We start from the raw sequence: 16,845 nt of genomic DNA, 5'->3' as shown, positions 1-16,845 counted from the left end.
TTTATCAGGCAAGAAAATATAATAAGCAAATACAAATCAGCAGGCTGTCTACTGATAAGCAGGTGAGGATCTGATCTTAAGGAAAGGCGTCCGTGTCCACTGTTCTACCCTTGCTCGGCTGTGTGCGGCCTGAAGAGTAACTGGTTGTCAGCATTATAAATGCTCCACTAAGTTTTCCATTTAACTTGCAGCTGTGCTGTTAGCTTTCTTCCCAAATTATCCCTTCCAGTAAACAAGCACACGGCTCTTTTTTGCTTCATTGGATTTGTGCACTTCTTTCCAAAGACAGGATTTGGGCTAAATTGCTCTGCATATATATGCAAATGTTTTTTAAAAAGGTACTAAGTTTTAATTCCAGTTGGTTTACACAATGACAGGTAAGATTTGCATGAAAATGGCACTATCAACCAATAACTTGATGTCAAAATTAGGAGAGAAAATCTTTTTTCAGTGGACACACCATTCAGACCCAACATGATGTATAATGAGCCTCAGAAAACCACTTTGATAAGGAAGGATCCATTGTCTTTGTTTTAGATTTTGGATGGCATATATGCAGTTAATTTAGTGCAGAGAGTCCTCTGCGTTTCATACTCCAAGTGAGTCAAAGACAACTAAATAAATTGCGTAGATACTGGGTTAGGTTCCAGAAATGGCTTCTAAAGTGTGTGTTTTCCGCAGATTGTATTTACTTATTTGAGAGAGAAAGAGAGAGCATGAGCATGAGCAGGGGAGCAGCAGAGGGAGAGGGAGAAGCAGACTCCCCGAGGAGCAGGGAGCCCGATGCGGGGCTCCAGCTCAGGGTCCTGGGATCAAGACCTGAGCCAAAGCAGATGCTTAGCTGACTGAGCCCCCCAAGTGCTGCCCCTAAAGTCCGTGTTCCTTGGAATTTGCATGACTAATTGCTATTTGAGGCCTAGGTCTGAGGAATGTGATTCTTTGAAGAAACTGTGATTTTTGTGAGGATGCCTGCTGGTAATTTAGAGCACTAGCTGAAGATTGTGATGAATGAAAAAATTTCATTTTTAGTGTTAAACTTTAAAAAAAAAATATAATCCTTACGAACATTTTATGCAGTTTAGTTTCATGATTTTGTCAATTTTAGGTCACAGAGTAGAATCTTCTATCCTCCTTTGGGTCAGGGACCTCTTAGAAGCTCTTGAAGGCTATGGAGAGACTGGCGTAATGATTTTTGGGGATTTGCAAAACCTGGAAAGGGAATCGTGAAGCAGATAAAAAAAAAATCTCTCTTCCAGATTGTAGGAACACTTGTTTTAAAATTAATTAATGACTACTTCCAAGTATGTCTATTAAGGGAAGGGACATAAAATATATCTCTGTGACCCATGGTTGCTCCAGAATTTTAACAGAGAGGAGGTTTTAAGACTAAGGAACTTGCAAGCTACGAGCCTCAATTCATGATCATTCTGCAAACACATCATGGGCAGAGCTTCTTGATTTTTAAAAAAATTTTTTAAGTAGGTTCCGCACCCAGCATGCAGCCCAGTGCAGGGATTGAACTCAGAACGCTGAGATCAAGAGCTGAACTGAGATCAAGAGTCAGACACTTAACCTAATGAGCCACCCAGGTGCCCCCAGGTACAGGGCTTCTTAAAGGACTGTATGTGACACTGATCACAGTTAAAAATAAAAACTGCCCAAAGATACTTTTGGTAACCCTTACATAATATTGGGAAACTATCAATTATTCATATTAAATCGTATCAATCTTATTTGACTTGTGCTGGCCTTGGGGTGCTGTTCGAGATACCAGCTCCAGTCCCCACCCAAGCCACCCTGGTTTTATGATCAGTTTCTGTTCTGGAATCATACAACAGGGAGCATGTTTCAAGATGGGACTGTCACTACCTCTCAACTGTGAAGTGCTAACAGTTCTCTGTGAATCCCCCGTTAAGTGATTGTTACTGAAGTACAGTTTCAGAAACAGAGGTGGTGGCCGTCGCCGCTCACTGCATGAGGGCTGTTGAGCAGCACAGGGTTTTCAGATTTGCTAGATGCCCCCTGCTCTGTCCCTGACTTGGGATTCCTTCTTCTCTTAGACCCATTCCTTATTCTCTTTATAGGATTTCCAGAATGCTCAACAACCAAGTTCCCTGTTTCCTTCCTTGGCTCACTGTTAAAAACTTCCATCAGCTGCCTTAAAGACCTAGAATCCTAGCATTTGTGAGTCAGGATGGGGGTTGGAGGGGAGTCTCAAACCTTCTCATTGGTCACTGGGGTCTACAGCAAGTCAGATGCCTAGCTCACCAAGACCCAGTCGGGATGGTGGTCCTCAGCCTCCTGGTCCAGCGCTCTCTCTCACAGTCAAACTTTGCTTTCTGTGGGTCCCCTCGCCTATGTAGCTAAACTCTGGGTTCCTCCCTACTCTGGCTCTCCAAGGAGGATTTTTTTCTCCCTCACCCCATTCATCAGGCTTGCTGGGGGTGCTCTCTCATTAAGCTTAGACTGATACATTCCCAGCAAGTTCTGTACCCTCTGGCTAAATACTTCTTGAGCTGAGATAAGACTTCCAAGGCCTACAGTCTTATCAGCTGAAACTGACACTTCCTAAATATCCAAGAAGAACAGTAATGTTCCTTAAAAAGCCGTACCAATAAACTTTATACTGACTTGATTTGATTAGATCGTGATCCTTGCTCCTTCCTAAGGTTGGAATAAGATGGGTCTATTTTGATACATACTAGGTTCCTAATGACTTAAGATCTGACCTTTTAGGACAGGTAATGAGAGATCCTACAAACGTCATCATAAAGAAGCTTCAGTATAATGGATCAGAAAACGTTCACAGAAGTAGAAAAGTAAACACAACAACAAAGCCCAATCACAGAAACTCAATCTCATCTTCAAATCTTCATTCCCACTCCTTTCCTACCGCTAAGTAGCCATTAAGAACTCTTTTTTTCTGAAAAGATGTCTCTCAAATTTATATGTTCATTTCTATTATACAGGTGACACCTGTATCTCCTGAGACAGAATCACAGACTCTCTGCATCTGTTCTCAGCTACCCAGAGTCAGAAGACTCCCGACTGTCTGCGTGTTTACACCGCTTTATTGAAAATCTTCGGGGCCTCGTGGCTGTTTCCAAGATACGACTTTGTTCTAATTTTCCTGACATTCAAAGCTTCCTAACAATTCAGTTTATAGGTATACCTTTAAAGAATGACTCCATTATATTTGACTGAGCCAGGCTCTGTCCCAAGTTCTCACATTCCCACCAATTCCTCACTGAATCCACATGGCTGGCAAATGCCAAAGGCGGGACTGGAACCCGAGTCCTTCTACCATAGAAGCCCAGCCTCTTAACCACCCTAATTCCCCAAACAGACCTTCTCTGCCTTCTCCAGGCTAGATTCCTTAGAGCCCCAAACACATTTTATTCACAATCCATGCCAATCTCATTAACAGAACCTTCACCAGAAATTTCTCCCCCTGGCACCCCCTGCCCTTAGCTTTTCTAAAGTTCTTACCATTTTCCAATAATCACTCATGGACTTATTCATTCAACTAATATTTATCAACTACTACATCTGAACCTTTTTTAGGAGATCTCTTCCTGATACTCTACACGCAACTGATCTCCTTCTTTCAATATCTACCGTCTGGAGCGCTCCATTTACTTGGAGTCCTACATGGCGTCACAGTATTGCCATCTCCGAACGTCTTTCCTGGTGGGGCACAGCGACTATGTTTCATGGTATTTTACACCCTGCTTGGTCCCAAGGCAGGGCGAGAACTACAGGAGCCACGCAGTGACTACAGGGAGGGCTGGTATCTCCATGATTAACTTAAGGTGCTACTTTTTAAGCAGCCTATTAAAATGAAAGAATCCAGAGCTGAATCATTAGAGGGGGTCTTTTGACCATGCCACCTAAGGGACTCTGGGAACACCCGGTATGGAGAGGGTTTTAAAACAGAACACAATAAAACGAAATGCTCCCAAACCATCTATTAAATGACGGTAAGAGGGACAGGACGAGCCACTGACACTAGCTGTTTTTATGAATAATGGCCAACAATTTTGTCTGCTGTATAAACAAAATACCTAAATGGTATTTCAGTGAGATTATAGATGGTTAAAATAAAGGGATTACCAGCTCACTTTGTGTATCCAGGCAAGGAAAAAGTACTAATTGATCAAATCAGATACAAGCTTGTAAGTATCAGGTGAAATCAGATACTTACAACTAAATCCCAGATAATGGTATTCTTATCGTTTTGTTCTAACCTATTTATGAGTAGCAAATAAAACATGTCACTTTTATTGAATTCTCCTATTACTAAATTTACTACTGAGAACAGTATAACTCAGTACGTCAGAGAAATTAACAATTGCATTCGTCATTAACAGATACTAAATGTCAACGCTATGTGTGGTTTAACCTGATTAAGATTTATTTTGTGTATTTAAATATGCAGTTAGCTGACTATGTCTAATAAATATCTACAAATATTTTAAATTTCCCTACAAATTCTTTTTCTAAATTTATTTTTTCAATGTTCCAAGATCCACCATGCCCTCCTTAATACCCACCACCAGACTCCCTACAAACTCTTAAAAAATTAAAGTTTCAATTTCTCTTTCATTCGGGGTGCCTGATTCCTTTGCGGCAGCCTAGGATTTGGACAGAACGTAAAATGTCTTTGAACGCTCTCGTTTCATCTACGCTAACTTTTGGCTTGGATTTTGGTGAGGCGGGAGAAGAGCATAAACAAAGGGATAAAAACGGTCGTCTAGAAGAAGGGATGCGAAGCTACGGGAACCTGAAGAAGCTGTGTGAACCACCCTACCAGGAGGGCAGTTGGCTCTTGCTGTTCTTCAAAATTAACCAAACCCTAAGAATTCTAAGTCTGTGTGTCTTTACAGCTTTTCAGTTTATGCCCTTCAGAGGGAAACACAAAGCTGCTTATCTCTGAGGGCAGCAGGGCTCACAACCGTATTTCAAAACAGAAGTATAGTCCCTCACTTATTTTTATTAAAAAACAAAACCCAGAACTGTGAATTCTGAAAACGGTTTCCTTGGCATTTGCTTCAAGTGGTATTAACGTGAGAACACAGCACACAGCCCTTCAGTCACTTGCTCCTGGCCCGGAGTACCTGAGTATTTCTTAAGCTACCAGCCTGGGCACTTGCATTCATTGGTTTTCACAGACATAATAAACCGAATGCAACCAATATGGGATCAGTATTTTTCACTTTATAGAGCAACGGCACAAAGCAAAAAGCTGAAAATGGTGTTTCACCTCAATCTCAGGTTATCTAACAGAACCAAGTCACTGCAGAACGACCCCCTAGTTCTTTCCCTGCACAAGACCACCAGGAACTGTTTCCTGAAATTCAGATTGCGCAAGAGATCTGCCTGACAGACTGACGTCGGTGTGGACACAGTTCATGAAACACCACCAAATGCCTTCCCTTCTCTGTGTGACTGCTCAGGCGATCCATACATCCAGCATCTTCAAATTCAGGAGTGAATTATGTGTCTCCAACATATCCCGTGTGTTTCACTAAGGGAGTCAGGGAGTGAGAACACAAAAATTAGGTTCTGACTTCTGACAACAAAACGCGTGACCTGCTAAAAGACCGGGACCTGGTGACCACTGGCAATAGCATTAGCTACAAAGTAGGGTATGCTGGCATTGAAATCAAGTTCCCATCTCATGCGCGTCCTCTCACAGCTGTTCCTAATCAGATGGCTACTGTGGCTCCCGCTCCTAGGACAACAGTCTCCAATAAAAACAGATCTGTTTGAAGAGTTTTTCTTTCCTTAAAAAACCTTGAACATCCAACCTGAAGATGATTCTAAGCAGGCTTGTAACAGAACACCCAGAACTGTCTCTGAAAGACGGTGAAGATTTATTGGCAACAAATCACCTGAATTCTCCTTCTTTCTGAACATTTCCCCTGCTTCCTAGGATCCCCTTTTTCTTGAGCCTCAAGTAGCTCAATTGTCTGAGCCGCAAGCTTCCCTAAAATCGACTTGAATCACAAAACTTGGCCTCCTTGGAGGGCTAGGATGACAGAAGGATTGCTGCAGACGGTCTGGACGCTGTCCCTTCGTGCCCCCCGGCCCCTGCCGGTTTCCACCTTTCTTCTAACAGCTCAAATTCTGGATGCTTTTTGATTTGCTCACTTGTTTTTTGCCTGGAAGGACCAATGCGACACAGAGTACTGAAAGGATGGAAAACCCACGACTTCCAGGGACAATGACACAGAAGGTGAGCAGTAACACTGGAAACCACTTGGGAGGGATGCCCGGGAAGGCGCTCTCAGCCGGAGAAACACTGCTCAGCACAGCGTCCACTCCCCTTCCGCGTTTTCCTCCCCAGGTTTCATACGGCACCTTAAACATCTCATCACGTCTATACTGCTACCCACCCAGAGTCTGGCCTGTGCATATTCCAAATTCCGTATCCTTTACATTAGATCAGCTGCTTCTATTAATATAAAATTTTTAAATAAAAAAAATTCTTAAGAATAATAAATTTCCTATAGAAACACTTTGGATTTTTAGTTTTAATATTTTTGTAACCCCATCACCCATTATGGTTTGGTTATCAGTTACCATCCATATTCTACAGAGAGAAATAAACGGCAGATGGCAATTTCTTCAGGCCTGTGCAAGAGACTGATCCGTAATGGGAGATTGGCACTGATAGTTAATGATGATGGAGAACTTTACACGCATTAGCATGTAACTGATAGGACTTGTGTGAGGGTGTTTACTACTTCCTGCTAAAACATTTGTAAGAGGATGTTCAAGTAACTATTACACACAGGTGGCAAGCTTGCTTCCTAAGGCGTGAGTTAAAAAATAAAATTTATAAAGAAAAAGGGATTGAAAAATAGGTGGGGGAGGGGTTTCCTTCAAATGGATGGAACCCATTCTTTTGAAAGAAAACTCCCCTCTTACCTTGGTCCTGGAGCTCGTTAGTTCTCCTCTGTCCTCCTCCTAGGGGAGAAATACCCAAAGTTAAACAATAATAGAACATGGTCTTGTATTAAAGTCAAGTTCAGTTCTGGCCAACCCTTTCCTCAGGTCTCACAAGACACTACCAACTGTCTGATATCCTGGGGTGTTCATTGAAATGAGCTTCAAATTCATATTGAGGATTAAGCCAAAGGGGAATGAACATACGCTGTGTAAGAGGGACAAAAGTCTGCTCTTCTCAGTGTGTTGTGTCAGGGCTTGGATGAACTGAAGGCTGGCATAGAGCAGTGGGTGAATCAGGGAGAGCGTGGGGTGAAGCGGACCTGAGCTCCTTAAAGAGACAGAGGCTGTGTGCCCTCAACCCGTTTCCCTGAGGTTCCTGGTGTTTTTGAGGGTAAACGGATGGTGCTACAAGCCGACATCGTGTGGAGGGCAGTAGCGAATTTGGTATTAACAAGAATTATTGCAAACATGCAAAAAAAAAAAAAGACCCAACCAAACCCTAAGGGGTCATAAAAGGGGAGGGTTAGGAAAGTTGGGGAGAGGGGATAGTATCCGAAACTAGGTACTTGCTTTATTTGATCAAAACAGGGAATCACAGGTAGGACAGAGAGGTTTTCTTCCGTAATGTGCCTCTAGCTAAGAAGGGCTTCTGGAATCTCCGGAGAGAAAGAAGGCAGCACATGAAAGGGGCGTGGATTTGGGGCCGGGGAATGATGGGCTCCTTCTCCTCCTGAGCTTCAGGGGCCACATCTGTCTAGTGAAGACAGGAGCACCAGCACCAAGGATTTGTGGGGCAAATACACTCATATACATGCACTTGGTAGGTAGGAGTTGTTGAATTTGTTTGGTTTTTCATTTACATGGCATCTGATCCAATCTTTTCTTGTTTGAACGTCTTTTTGAGACTCCCGTCTAGTTAACCGAGCTTAGAGTCCATTCCTAGTCACCCTTTGGCATAATTTCAGTGACTGGCTCCCAAAAAGAAAGATCAAATACCAGACAATTGATTGAGTTCCATGAGACATGAAGGGAAGTGGAGACCGAGAATGAGCCTGAACCCATACAAGATCATGTGCTATTGTTATTTAACTTTGGGTAATTTATTAAAATTCTTGATCAAGTAAAATGACATCAGGTGAGAAAATGGATGTACTTTGGAACCTTGGGTTGTCACCATATATTCCAGAGGCGTCGAAATGAAGGATGGGGTAATCGTTACTCTAATGGCCATTATGAAAATGTGCAGAGAAAAACCACTGTATGGAAGGTTCTACACTATCCGTCTGTCACCATCACCCTCTGGGCTTTGATCCCCTTGAAGCTACATGATGCAGACACAACAGAGTAAAGCTTCTCCAATGACAAATACACGTGCTTATCCTCTTGTTCTTACTTGGGAACCTTAACTTCGTTCATTATCTTGAAGGAGTATTTAAAAAATGTCCATTTTGACAAACCAGCCTTTTATCCGCTGAATTCCATAAATTCCGCATATATATATACATATTTTTTTTCCACAGAAATAGGGAATTTCCTTTTTTCCTATAATAATACACTTGGAAATTGTGAAGCTGTGTGGATGAAATTCCAGTGGCGTGCAGTCTACATGCTTCAGAGCATAAGTGGGCCGCTCTCTGTGATAAGGGCAAAAATGAAAAATAAATGAAGTAGCAACCAATGTTGCTGATGTTATCAGGGGCCCTTAAAAATTACTCTCTCAAGTATTTTAATTGAAACGCCATGGGGTACCATATTACATGGATCAGTTTTTATCATTATCTAGATAGGGAAGCATACATGCTGTTCTAAAAAAAATAAACAAAAGCAAGTCTTTCCATAGGCACATGCCTCACTTTTGCTGCTTTACTCCCCCTTTTACAACCCAGCGAACTTTGTCAGATTTGTACCTTGCCCAAAGTTTGACGTCAGTATATAATTTTAAATGTCTGTACAGGGAGGAAAACAAGACCTGCGTCTGTCTCTAGCTCTGTGGTTCTTAAAGAGAAGTGCTTTCCTTAAATATCTATTTCACAGTGTAGACAGAATGTGATAAAAATTAGCTATTTACCGAAGATGTGACTTATTTATTTATTTATTTTTAAAGATTTTATTTATTTGACAGACAGAGATCACAAGTAGACGGAGAGGCAGGCAGAGAGAGAGAGAGAGAGAGAGAAGCAGGCTCCCTGCTGAGCAGAGAGGCCGATGCGGGACTCGATCCCAGGACCCTGAGACCATGACCTGAGCCGAAGGCAGCAGCTTAACCCACTGAGCCACCCAGGTGCCCCGAAGATGTGACTTATTTAATTCCAAAACCAGATGAGCTTGTATTGAGGTTCTGGGGATGAATTTCTCCTCAGTCTTATTGTCAGCAACTTCAAAGAGGTGTAAAGGAATTCTTTGGTTGCTTTGCTAAAGATAATGCAGGACGTGACACAGATTCTTAGACTCTGAAAGTGGGAAACTCTTCTGTTTCCACTCAAGCAATTCTGAAGTTGGGGATCTTGGCCAATTTCCTCCCACTTTTGGACCAGTTTTAATTGTTGTAAAATTTTTATGCTGACCTGAAATCTATTCCTGTGTGATTTCTTCAACTTAGCCAGAATTATTTAGTAGTTTTTTTTCCCCTAATATAAACAGTTCCTTGAACTCTATGGGGTATTCGCAATACACTTTGAAATTATGGATATTGTTGAAATACAACATGGGAGAATCACAGAAACTGTTGAGTAAGTTTTGAAATCAAATTGTATCTATGTTAAAAAGTTCTCTTTTGTTCTTTCCCCATAAGAGCACTGAAGAGAGCCAGAAGATTTCTGTTCCAGTCTCAGCTGTGGCACTGTGGGCAAGTCACTTAATGTCGCCGACTGACAGACTCTTCCTCTTTTTTTTTTTTTTTAATTTTTTATAAACATATATTTTTATCCCCAGGGGTACAGGTCTGTGAATCACCAGGTTTACACACTAGACTCTTCCTCTTAACAGAATGACACCATAAGAGGGTGAAAAGGAGCAAGTAAAAAGAACGATGTGGGGGTGGTTAAAAAACGCTCAGGCCTCACGGTCACTATTATTGTCTCACTTAAGAAATATACTGCTCAGTAATTTTTAGAGTTCTATCATCAAGCCAAACTTAAACATCACCTCTTAAAAGTGAACAGATTAGAAAGATCATCAATTAGATCATACATGAACTGGTTCTTTGCCTTCTACGATGTTAACATTGCTGTATCATTTAAAAGAAAGCAACTTCTTTTTCTGTTAGCCTTTGCTTTTTGCTTTTTACTCTGGGAGACCATCTGAGGTGAGCTCTTCTTGGACCCTGTTGACTTTTTCCCTCCACCTGGCCTTGAGTAGAAGCCAAAGGTTATGGTACCCACTTAGGGGTCTGGATCCTTGGTTTCATCCTAACTTTTCTATTTCTCCAGCCTATTTTAAAAAATTTCCTTTCCATACGAAAGGCACCAACAACTTAGAGCAGCTATATTCACTGATAAATGCTTTTATGATTTTTTTTTCTTTTAGTTGCAAATACCTGAAAAGACAGAAGAATAGGGGGCTGGGTATCTGAGAAGAGCTTCTCTCAGTTACTAATGGGATTTTGGCCTGTTACCATTTTGAAAAAGGATGTTCAGAAGGTGCGTATCTGTCAGCCCCAACAAGGAAGCAAACATTCTCTGTAAGAGCAGAGGTCTTGTGTGCAGGTCTCCACAGAGTTCACGCCATCTTTTCTCTGTGGTGAGAGGTCCCCCACACACCTCTTCTCTTTCAAAGTACAGAGCTGTTTATGTCACATTTGGTTAACTGACTCCACTTTAATTCTTATTTCGGCTAACTTGCAAAGATTGAATGCTTAGAGAATAAAGACTGAATAATAATGCTGTAAAAAATTATCTGTGTGTCAGTTTCTTTCCTGAGTACCTTAGGGGGGGAGGTAAGCTAAATAAAGACTACTTTATTTCAACATGACGAGACAGGACCTTGCATGGTCAGTGGTATTTAAAATGACAGACTTCTCCCCCATCTGGGAATTATAAACTTGGAAAGGCAGAACTGATGCTAGAATTATTTTTCTGCCTTTAATTTGTCTACGCTGTTGAGTCATGTGATACTAAGGGAGCATAAGGAAATGGTCTCATAAAGTTTGTATGAAGTGTATTGGTGAGCCCTAACAATGGCTTTTCAGGTTTCCAGAGAGTATGGAATCTGTCTATTTAAAATAAACTACTTTCAATCATAAAATAGACTTTTCTGTTATCAAGGAGGATAAACAAAGTATTTCTAACTTCTGTTAGTATGATTATCAGTCACAAGATATTCTTAGAATTAATACAAGGCTGTTTCTGAGAGGGCCTGGGGCTGAGGCTGGGGATTGTGTTTCGGTGCTGCAAAGATGTAAGGGATATGGTATTTGTGGCAAAGTTATCTCAAATTCTGTTATTTCATTCTGAAAACAAGTGTTATTGGACTGAATTAGGGGTAGGGGACCAAACATTAAAATAAATGAACTGCTGTTTCTCATTCTTAGCTAAATTAAAACAACAGAATCCTAAACCAGAGTCTGCACTATTTTCCAGTTCATTCCAAATATCTGCCAAGCTATTTTATCTTCCCTTCCTTAAGTATGAATCATAAACTCAGCCCAATCATGGCTGATATTATCTTTAGAGACAAAAGGAAGATAATAATGTCTCAGGTTGTGGTTGGCTGGTTTCCCATATCTCTGCTGAAACAGTTTCATTTTTATGGAAAACCATTATTTACTTATGATGCACTAAGTAGAAGTTTATCATTAGGATAAAACTGCATTAAAACAGTATTGCATAGAATTCTACATTTAGGAGAATATGACATGTCCACAGTAAAGTGAGCAACACACTTAGTTTATTACAGGTATTTTGGAGTTTCGTGGTAAATCTGATTACCATGCTCCCTCCAAAGTCCTGTGCGCATATGCAAGTCTGAAATACTCTTTACCCGTCTGATTATTCCAAGCATGGAAAAATTCCCTCTCTCCTGCACTCCCTCTCCGCCCTACCTCCATGATCTCAGGTAAGACGGACTCGGGACAGTCAGGGGTAGGAATCTGGTAGAGTGGGATAATGCTTCTCATCTTGTTCCTACCGAACTGCGGAGAGGAGTAGGAGCTGGGATCTCTCTGACAACTTGACTGACCCCTTCTTCTGCAGCAGCCTGGGCTGATTGTCTTTGCAGCCTTCCCTTTAGGAAGAGAAGTCTGGAGAACAGAATCCTATACAAGCAATGCACGAAAAAGCAAAAAAACAAGAAACCCCCCTATCACTTGACCTTGCTGGTCTTCGGACAAGGGCATTTACTGTCTATAAAATTCATGGTTCTACAGCCCGAGGTCTTCTAGGGAGGAACACTATCGGACAGTTTCTCTTATAACTGGGCACAGACAGGCCCAGAGAGGAGCTTTGTAGCCATGGGCAGAAGCTGCCTCACACCCAGCAGAGAGACGTTTCACACCAGCAATTTCTCTGGTGGGGGGTGCTTGGCCTACGGCTGAGACTTTAACTGGCGGCAGCAAACCCGGCATGGGCCACACCAATGTGTCTGATTCCCCATAAAGCAGGACCTCTGCGGCCGCCGTGCTTTTCCCAGCCTAAGATTCCTGCGGCCACATTTCCCTTCTGTCCTGTCCCTACCCTTCTCTCCCCCCACCCCATCCTTTTTGATTCTTTGCTTTGACTACCCAGACCTGATTTTCTTAGTAGGCTGTCTGAGCTGGGCCCCCTTCTAGGTTCTGGCATCCCTAGCGCTCACTCTCACTCTGCAGAATGGCTTCCAGACACAACGGCAGCTCTAGTGCTCGGGCTGACAGGGGGACACGAGGGAACAACAAAGCAAGTGTCTGAAGGTTCTGAAGGTTCTGTCTGAAGCCCATGTGTGGGTTCCTCAGGGGTCAAGCCAAAAATGCCAAGTCTGAGGAAAGACACCCCCCCCCCCCCAAGGGCACTGGCAAGACAACAACACTTGTTTATTAACGTGAGGATACATTCATCCACTTAGCAGCTGACAAACTCTGGTCTTAGACACAACACTGTGTCTCCTAAGTACTGTCGGCACACGTGGGTCAAGGCCACGTGACTTGGTTGGCTACAGGTCTGGCACTCACGTTAATTGTGCTATCACTGAGTCGATTTGAATTACACAGGATATACATGTTTTCTCGGGAGGCTCTCTTTCTCTATAGGACTTGCTTACAAGGCAATTTCATAGGACTAAAGAACAAAAGTTTGGGATTCTCACTTTTCTCAGAACTGTCACAATTGACATCCAGTGTCGGTGTCTCCTCCGGTCAGGCTGTGAAGGCTTGACCTGGTGAACCTCATTTATAGCATTTTTATCTCCTTATATTTAATTCTCTTTGAAGTGGTTGAAACTAAAATGACCATGAATTACCCACTTTCTGAGACAAGTTACTAAAACACGTTTCTATGTTTCATGGTGAGTAGGAGCACACAGCTAGACATTAAATTTAGAAACATCTAGATGTGGTGTTACCTATGGCAGTCACAGAGCCAAACTCAAAGGGAGCAACTTGACAACAACTAGCAAATTCTCAGAGGGGACCCTAGGGCCATCTGTTGAATGAGCTGGCAAATATGTGATGGTGAATCATATTGGCATTTTTTTTTTTTACTAGTAGGAAGAATGGCAAACATGTTTAATGCCTGGTAAATCTTAAAGAAATGCAGGAAAATGCCACAATCTTTTTCTTCTTCCTGGGAGCTGTGTTTTCAGTCATCCTTCAAGCACTGGCAAGACCTAATTGAAAAAAGTAGTAATTTCTAAAGGCAGTGGAGAAGTTTCAGGTTTCCTACTGGACTGGACATCAAGAAAGGAAGGGAAAGATGGAGTATATGGACGGTGAAGGGGATTATTTCCCCCTCGGATGCATGTAGTATTGGTAACCGTACCAGGTGCATCTCAGCTGGTGATGCAGTAACCCCCGGGAGCCTGCAATAAACATCAGCATCTCTGAGAGGAAACCAGGTAAGTGATGAAGCACATCCCAGCCGGGTTTGTGTGCTTGTGTGCGTGTATGATGGACGTGTGTTTGCGTGTGTTCTAATCCCTAGTCCAGCTAGTATTCCAAGTTGTAAGGGATCACAAGGACTAAGTCACCTGCAGCATCTCTTAATATAGCATCAAGAAGAATGAAGGGTGTTCATATGCAGCACATACAGAAACCTTTTCTTCCATAACAGTTAAAATTTTAAAAAAAGTTATGTACTAATCTACTGCAATTCATTTCCTGAAAACAAGTGAAAAATTAATTCACTTGAGGCCAAGTGCTGCTCAGGAATTACTAGCACTGAGGTTTCACTTTCTGTACCTGTAAGCTTTTCAAATGTCCACCTCAGGTGCTAACAGCGACTTGTTACTAACACGGAAACAGACACCAACTTTCTTCTAGCGGACAACATCCAGCAGGCCCCTTGTTCCCAAACCTTGCAAGTACCCTCCAACTGATGAGTAAACACCTATCACTGATTTCACATGAGAAGGTGGTTCCTTAAGGATCATATATTTTTTCGTATGTGGATATGAATACAAGGTTTAATACACGTGCCCTGAACGACCCTCCAACAGGACCGGGCCTACAGAGGATGCTGCCCACACTGATGGAGATGCAGACGCCGGCTTGGGACTGCGCACAACACGGAAAGAAGAGGGCCGGTGAAATTGTGCTACCCCCCAACGCTGTGGCCCCGGGCTTGGAGCTGGCCGCTGTGGACTGAGCTGCATGTGCCTGGTTTCAGAGGTCTTGCTCCTGCGGTCATGGGCTCCTAGGACAGGAGGACAGCAGGTCCAACTGGGCCTCAATTTGCCCAGATCTCAAGTACTGATCAAGTCCTTTTGGAACTGCTTTCTTCTGAAACATCACTTTAGGGGTGGGGTGGATGACAGAGCATTTGTCTTATTTTAGACCCAGTCTTGCCAATATTTTTAGAGAAGGCAAAATATGAATAAAATTATCACTGTTGAATAATAGAGGGTAGGAGACTAGTGTTTGTTGGCTCCCCCCCCCCCCTCAAACTTGGCTTCAAACACTAGGGTCGAATCTACAGATTCTTACAGAGGCCGGGGGAGTCTTCAGTCGGGATCCTTCGCTGTGTTCCCTGGAGGCGCCACCTGCAGATACCACGGACTGTGAGTGTCTTCAAAGGGGGTATTCCCATCTCACAGCTATTTGGGACCCAGGAACCTCTGCAGTAACTAAGTTAGGATTCCCTCTAAGCATGCCCGTTTTACTTGTTGCATAGCAGAGAGAAGAGCAACCAGAGGAATATGGGTGAGACAGCGAAGACAGGATTTTGTCAGTGGAGCATACGGCTCTCCTGCCCAATGAAGACTAGAATATGTGCTGCTGGAGCGAGCACATCTCCCGTCCAGTAACTACTAGAGCACAGGCAGGTCTCCTCTGGTGTGCAGTGAAGTCACCGTGGACACACGCCTCTTTCATCTACGCTCTGCACTGCACTGCGGCACTGTCTAAAGCACAGGTCATAAACGTCCCTCAGCCAGAGGACAGATTCCACGACAGTATCGGGCTGTCAGGGTGCTGGAGAAGGAACAATAAGGAAGCCAGGATGCTGAGAGTAGTATAAATGGTATCGTGCCTATGAAAAGAAGATTTGAGAGAAATAGTAGAGTGTGGGGAGAGCTGAGAGATAATATAAAAGAGGAGATTTCACCTTTTCATCTCACAATGGGAACTAAAAGTTTTCTTCAGAAGATGACTTTGGAAAATAACTAACTATGCCGGTAAGATTTGGGTTCTCTTGCTGACCAACAGAGCTCGCAGACACACTCGCCTGTGATCGCTCATGAACTTCCTCACACTGCATTGCAAACTTTATCACAGTAAGATCTAAAGAGGCTCCGTTCAACAGCATCAACAGTCCTAGTGTTCTTCTATGACCTCAAACTTGACGAATCTGTGTCCAAGTACCAGAAAGTCAATCATTTCTGAGCACGGTTACTGCACTTCTCTGTAACTGAAAGCTTTCTGTAAACCTCACGAACACAAGTCTGAAATAAAGTCTCTTCCAACAACGCGGAGCGTTATTCCTCTCCCGTGAAATCAGGCGCTGGTCCCCCCTGTTGCAGTGTTTTCTACCCCAGGCACAGAGACCGTCTCTATCACCACCCACACAGCATTTGTTTGAAAGTCTACAGTCGAAACCAGAGTTTCGGCTTTCCATCCTGATCCTACACCCCAGTCTTCCTCTTTTCTGGGACACTGACTGTGAAGCACCGGAAACGTGAGACTCCCTAGACCACTGGAAGACTGTCAGCCATTTCTCTGCGTTCTTCAAGTTCTCCTGTTCTTCAAGACTCCTGCTGCCCAGTGAATCGTGACAGCAGAGTTTGTGAGCAGGACAATGAAACAGACCAAATCTCACTGTATCCAGAACTATTAAAGCAAAGACTTAGTTAAAAAAAAGACAGCTCCTAGCGGAAAGCAGTCTACTGAACAAATAAGGCAGAAAGGTTGCAAAGGCACTCTCCATGCAGATGTACCCTTGCGATCTCGCTGTGATGAATGCAGTTGTTTTGAGTATGTTCCTACAAACTAAGTCATTTATACAGAAGGTACCCACGGGTCCAGCTCTATACGAGGCTATTTCTGTTCAAACAGAAAGCTCCTCATTGAGTAAGAATGAGGATTTAAGCTTAATGAGCCTCCCACCTAGTGAACCGGGGCTGGGGAAGTGAGGAGGTGGGGGTAAGGTGCCTGCCGTGGGGGTAAGGTGCATGCTGTTACCCGTCCGTGCTCTTCCAGCGTTCTCGACGGGACAAAGGGACTGTGGTGTTGGCATGCAGGGCTGCTCACACAGGAAATAGTGGCGTATATCA

The 16,845-nt window shown here is 43.1% G+C and overlaps 1 protein-coding gene across 8 annotated transcripts in view; it reads right to left on the bottom strand.

Moving 5' to 3' along the window:
• GRIA4 (glutamate ionotropic receptor AMPA type subunit 4) overlaps positions 1–16,845 on the bottom strand; it is a 378,736-nt gene that overhangs the window by 21,351 nt on the left and 340,540 nt on the right. For 3 of the 8 annotated variants that reach the window (XR_006605953.1, XM_045077518.1, XM_004764444.3), the window contains exon 15: positions 6,934–6,972. The exons of the other annotated variants lie outside the window; for them this stretch is intronic. Coding sequence is in view for 2 of the 3 variants with exons in the window: in XM_045077518.1 (XP_044933453.1) it covers positions 6,951–6,972 (22 nt within the window). In the remaining variant the exon portion in view is untranslated. The remainder of the gene's footprint in view (positions 1–6,933; positions 6,973–16,845) is intronic. 8 annotated transcript variants of the gene reach the window in all.

Source organism: Mustela putorius, unplaced genomic scaffold (genome assembly GCF_011764305.1).
Source record: "Mustela putorius furo isolate JIRA1106 unplaced genomic scaffold, ASM1176430v1.1 tig00000198_pilon_pilon_pilon, whole genome shotgun sequence".
Taxonomy (NCBI): Eukaryota; Metazoa; Chordata; class Mammalia; order Carnivora; family Mustelidae; genus Mustela; species Mustela putorius.
Note: the sequence above shows the minus strand (reverse complement) of the source record. Positions and strands in the feature narration are given on the sequence as shown.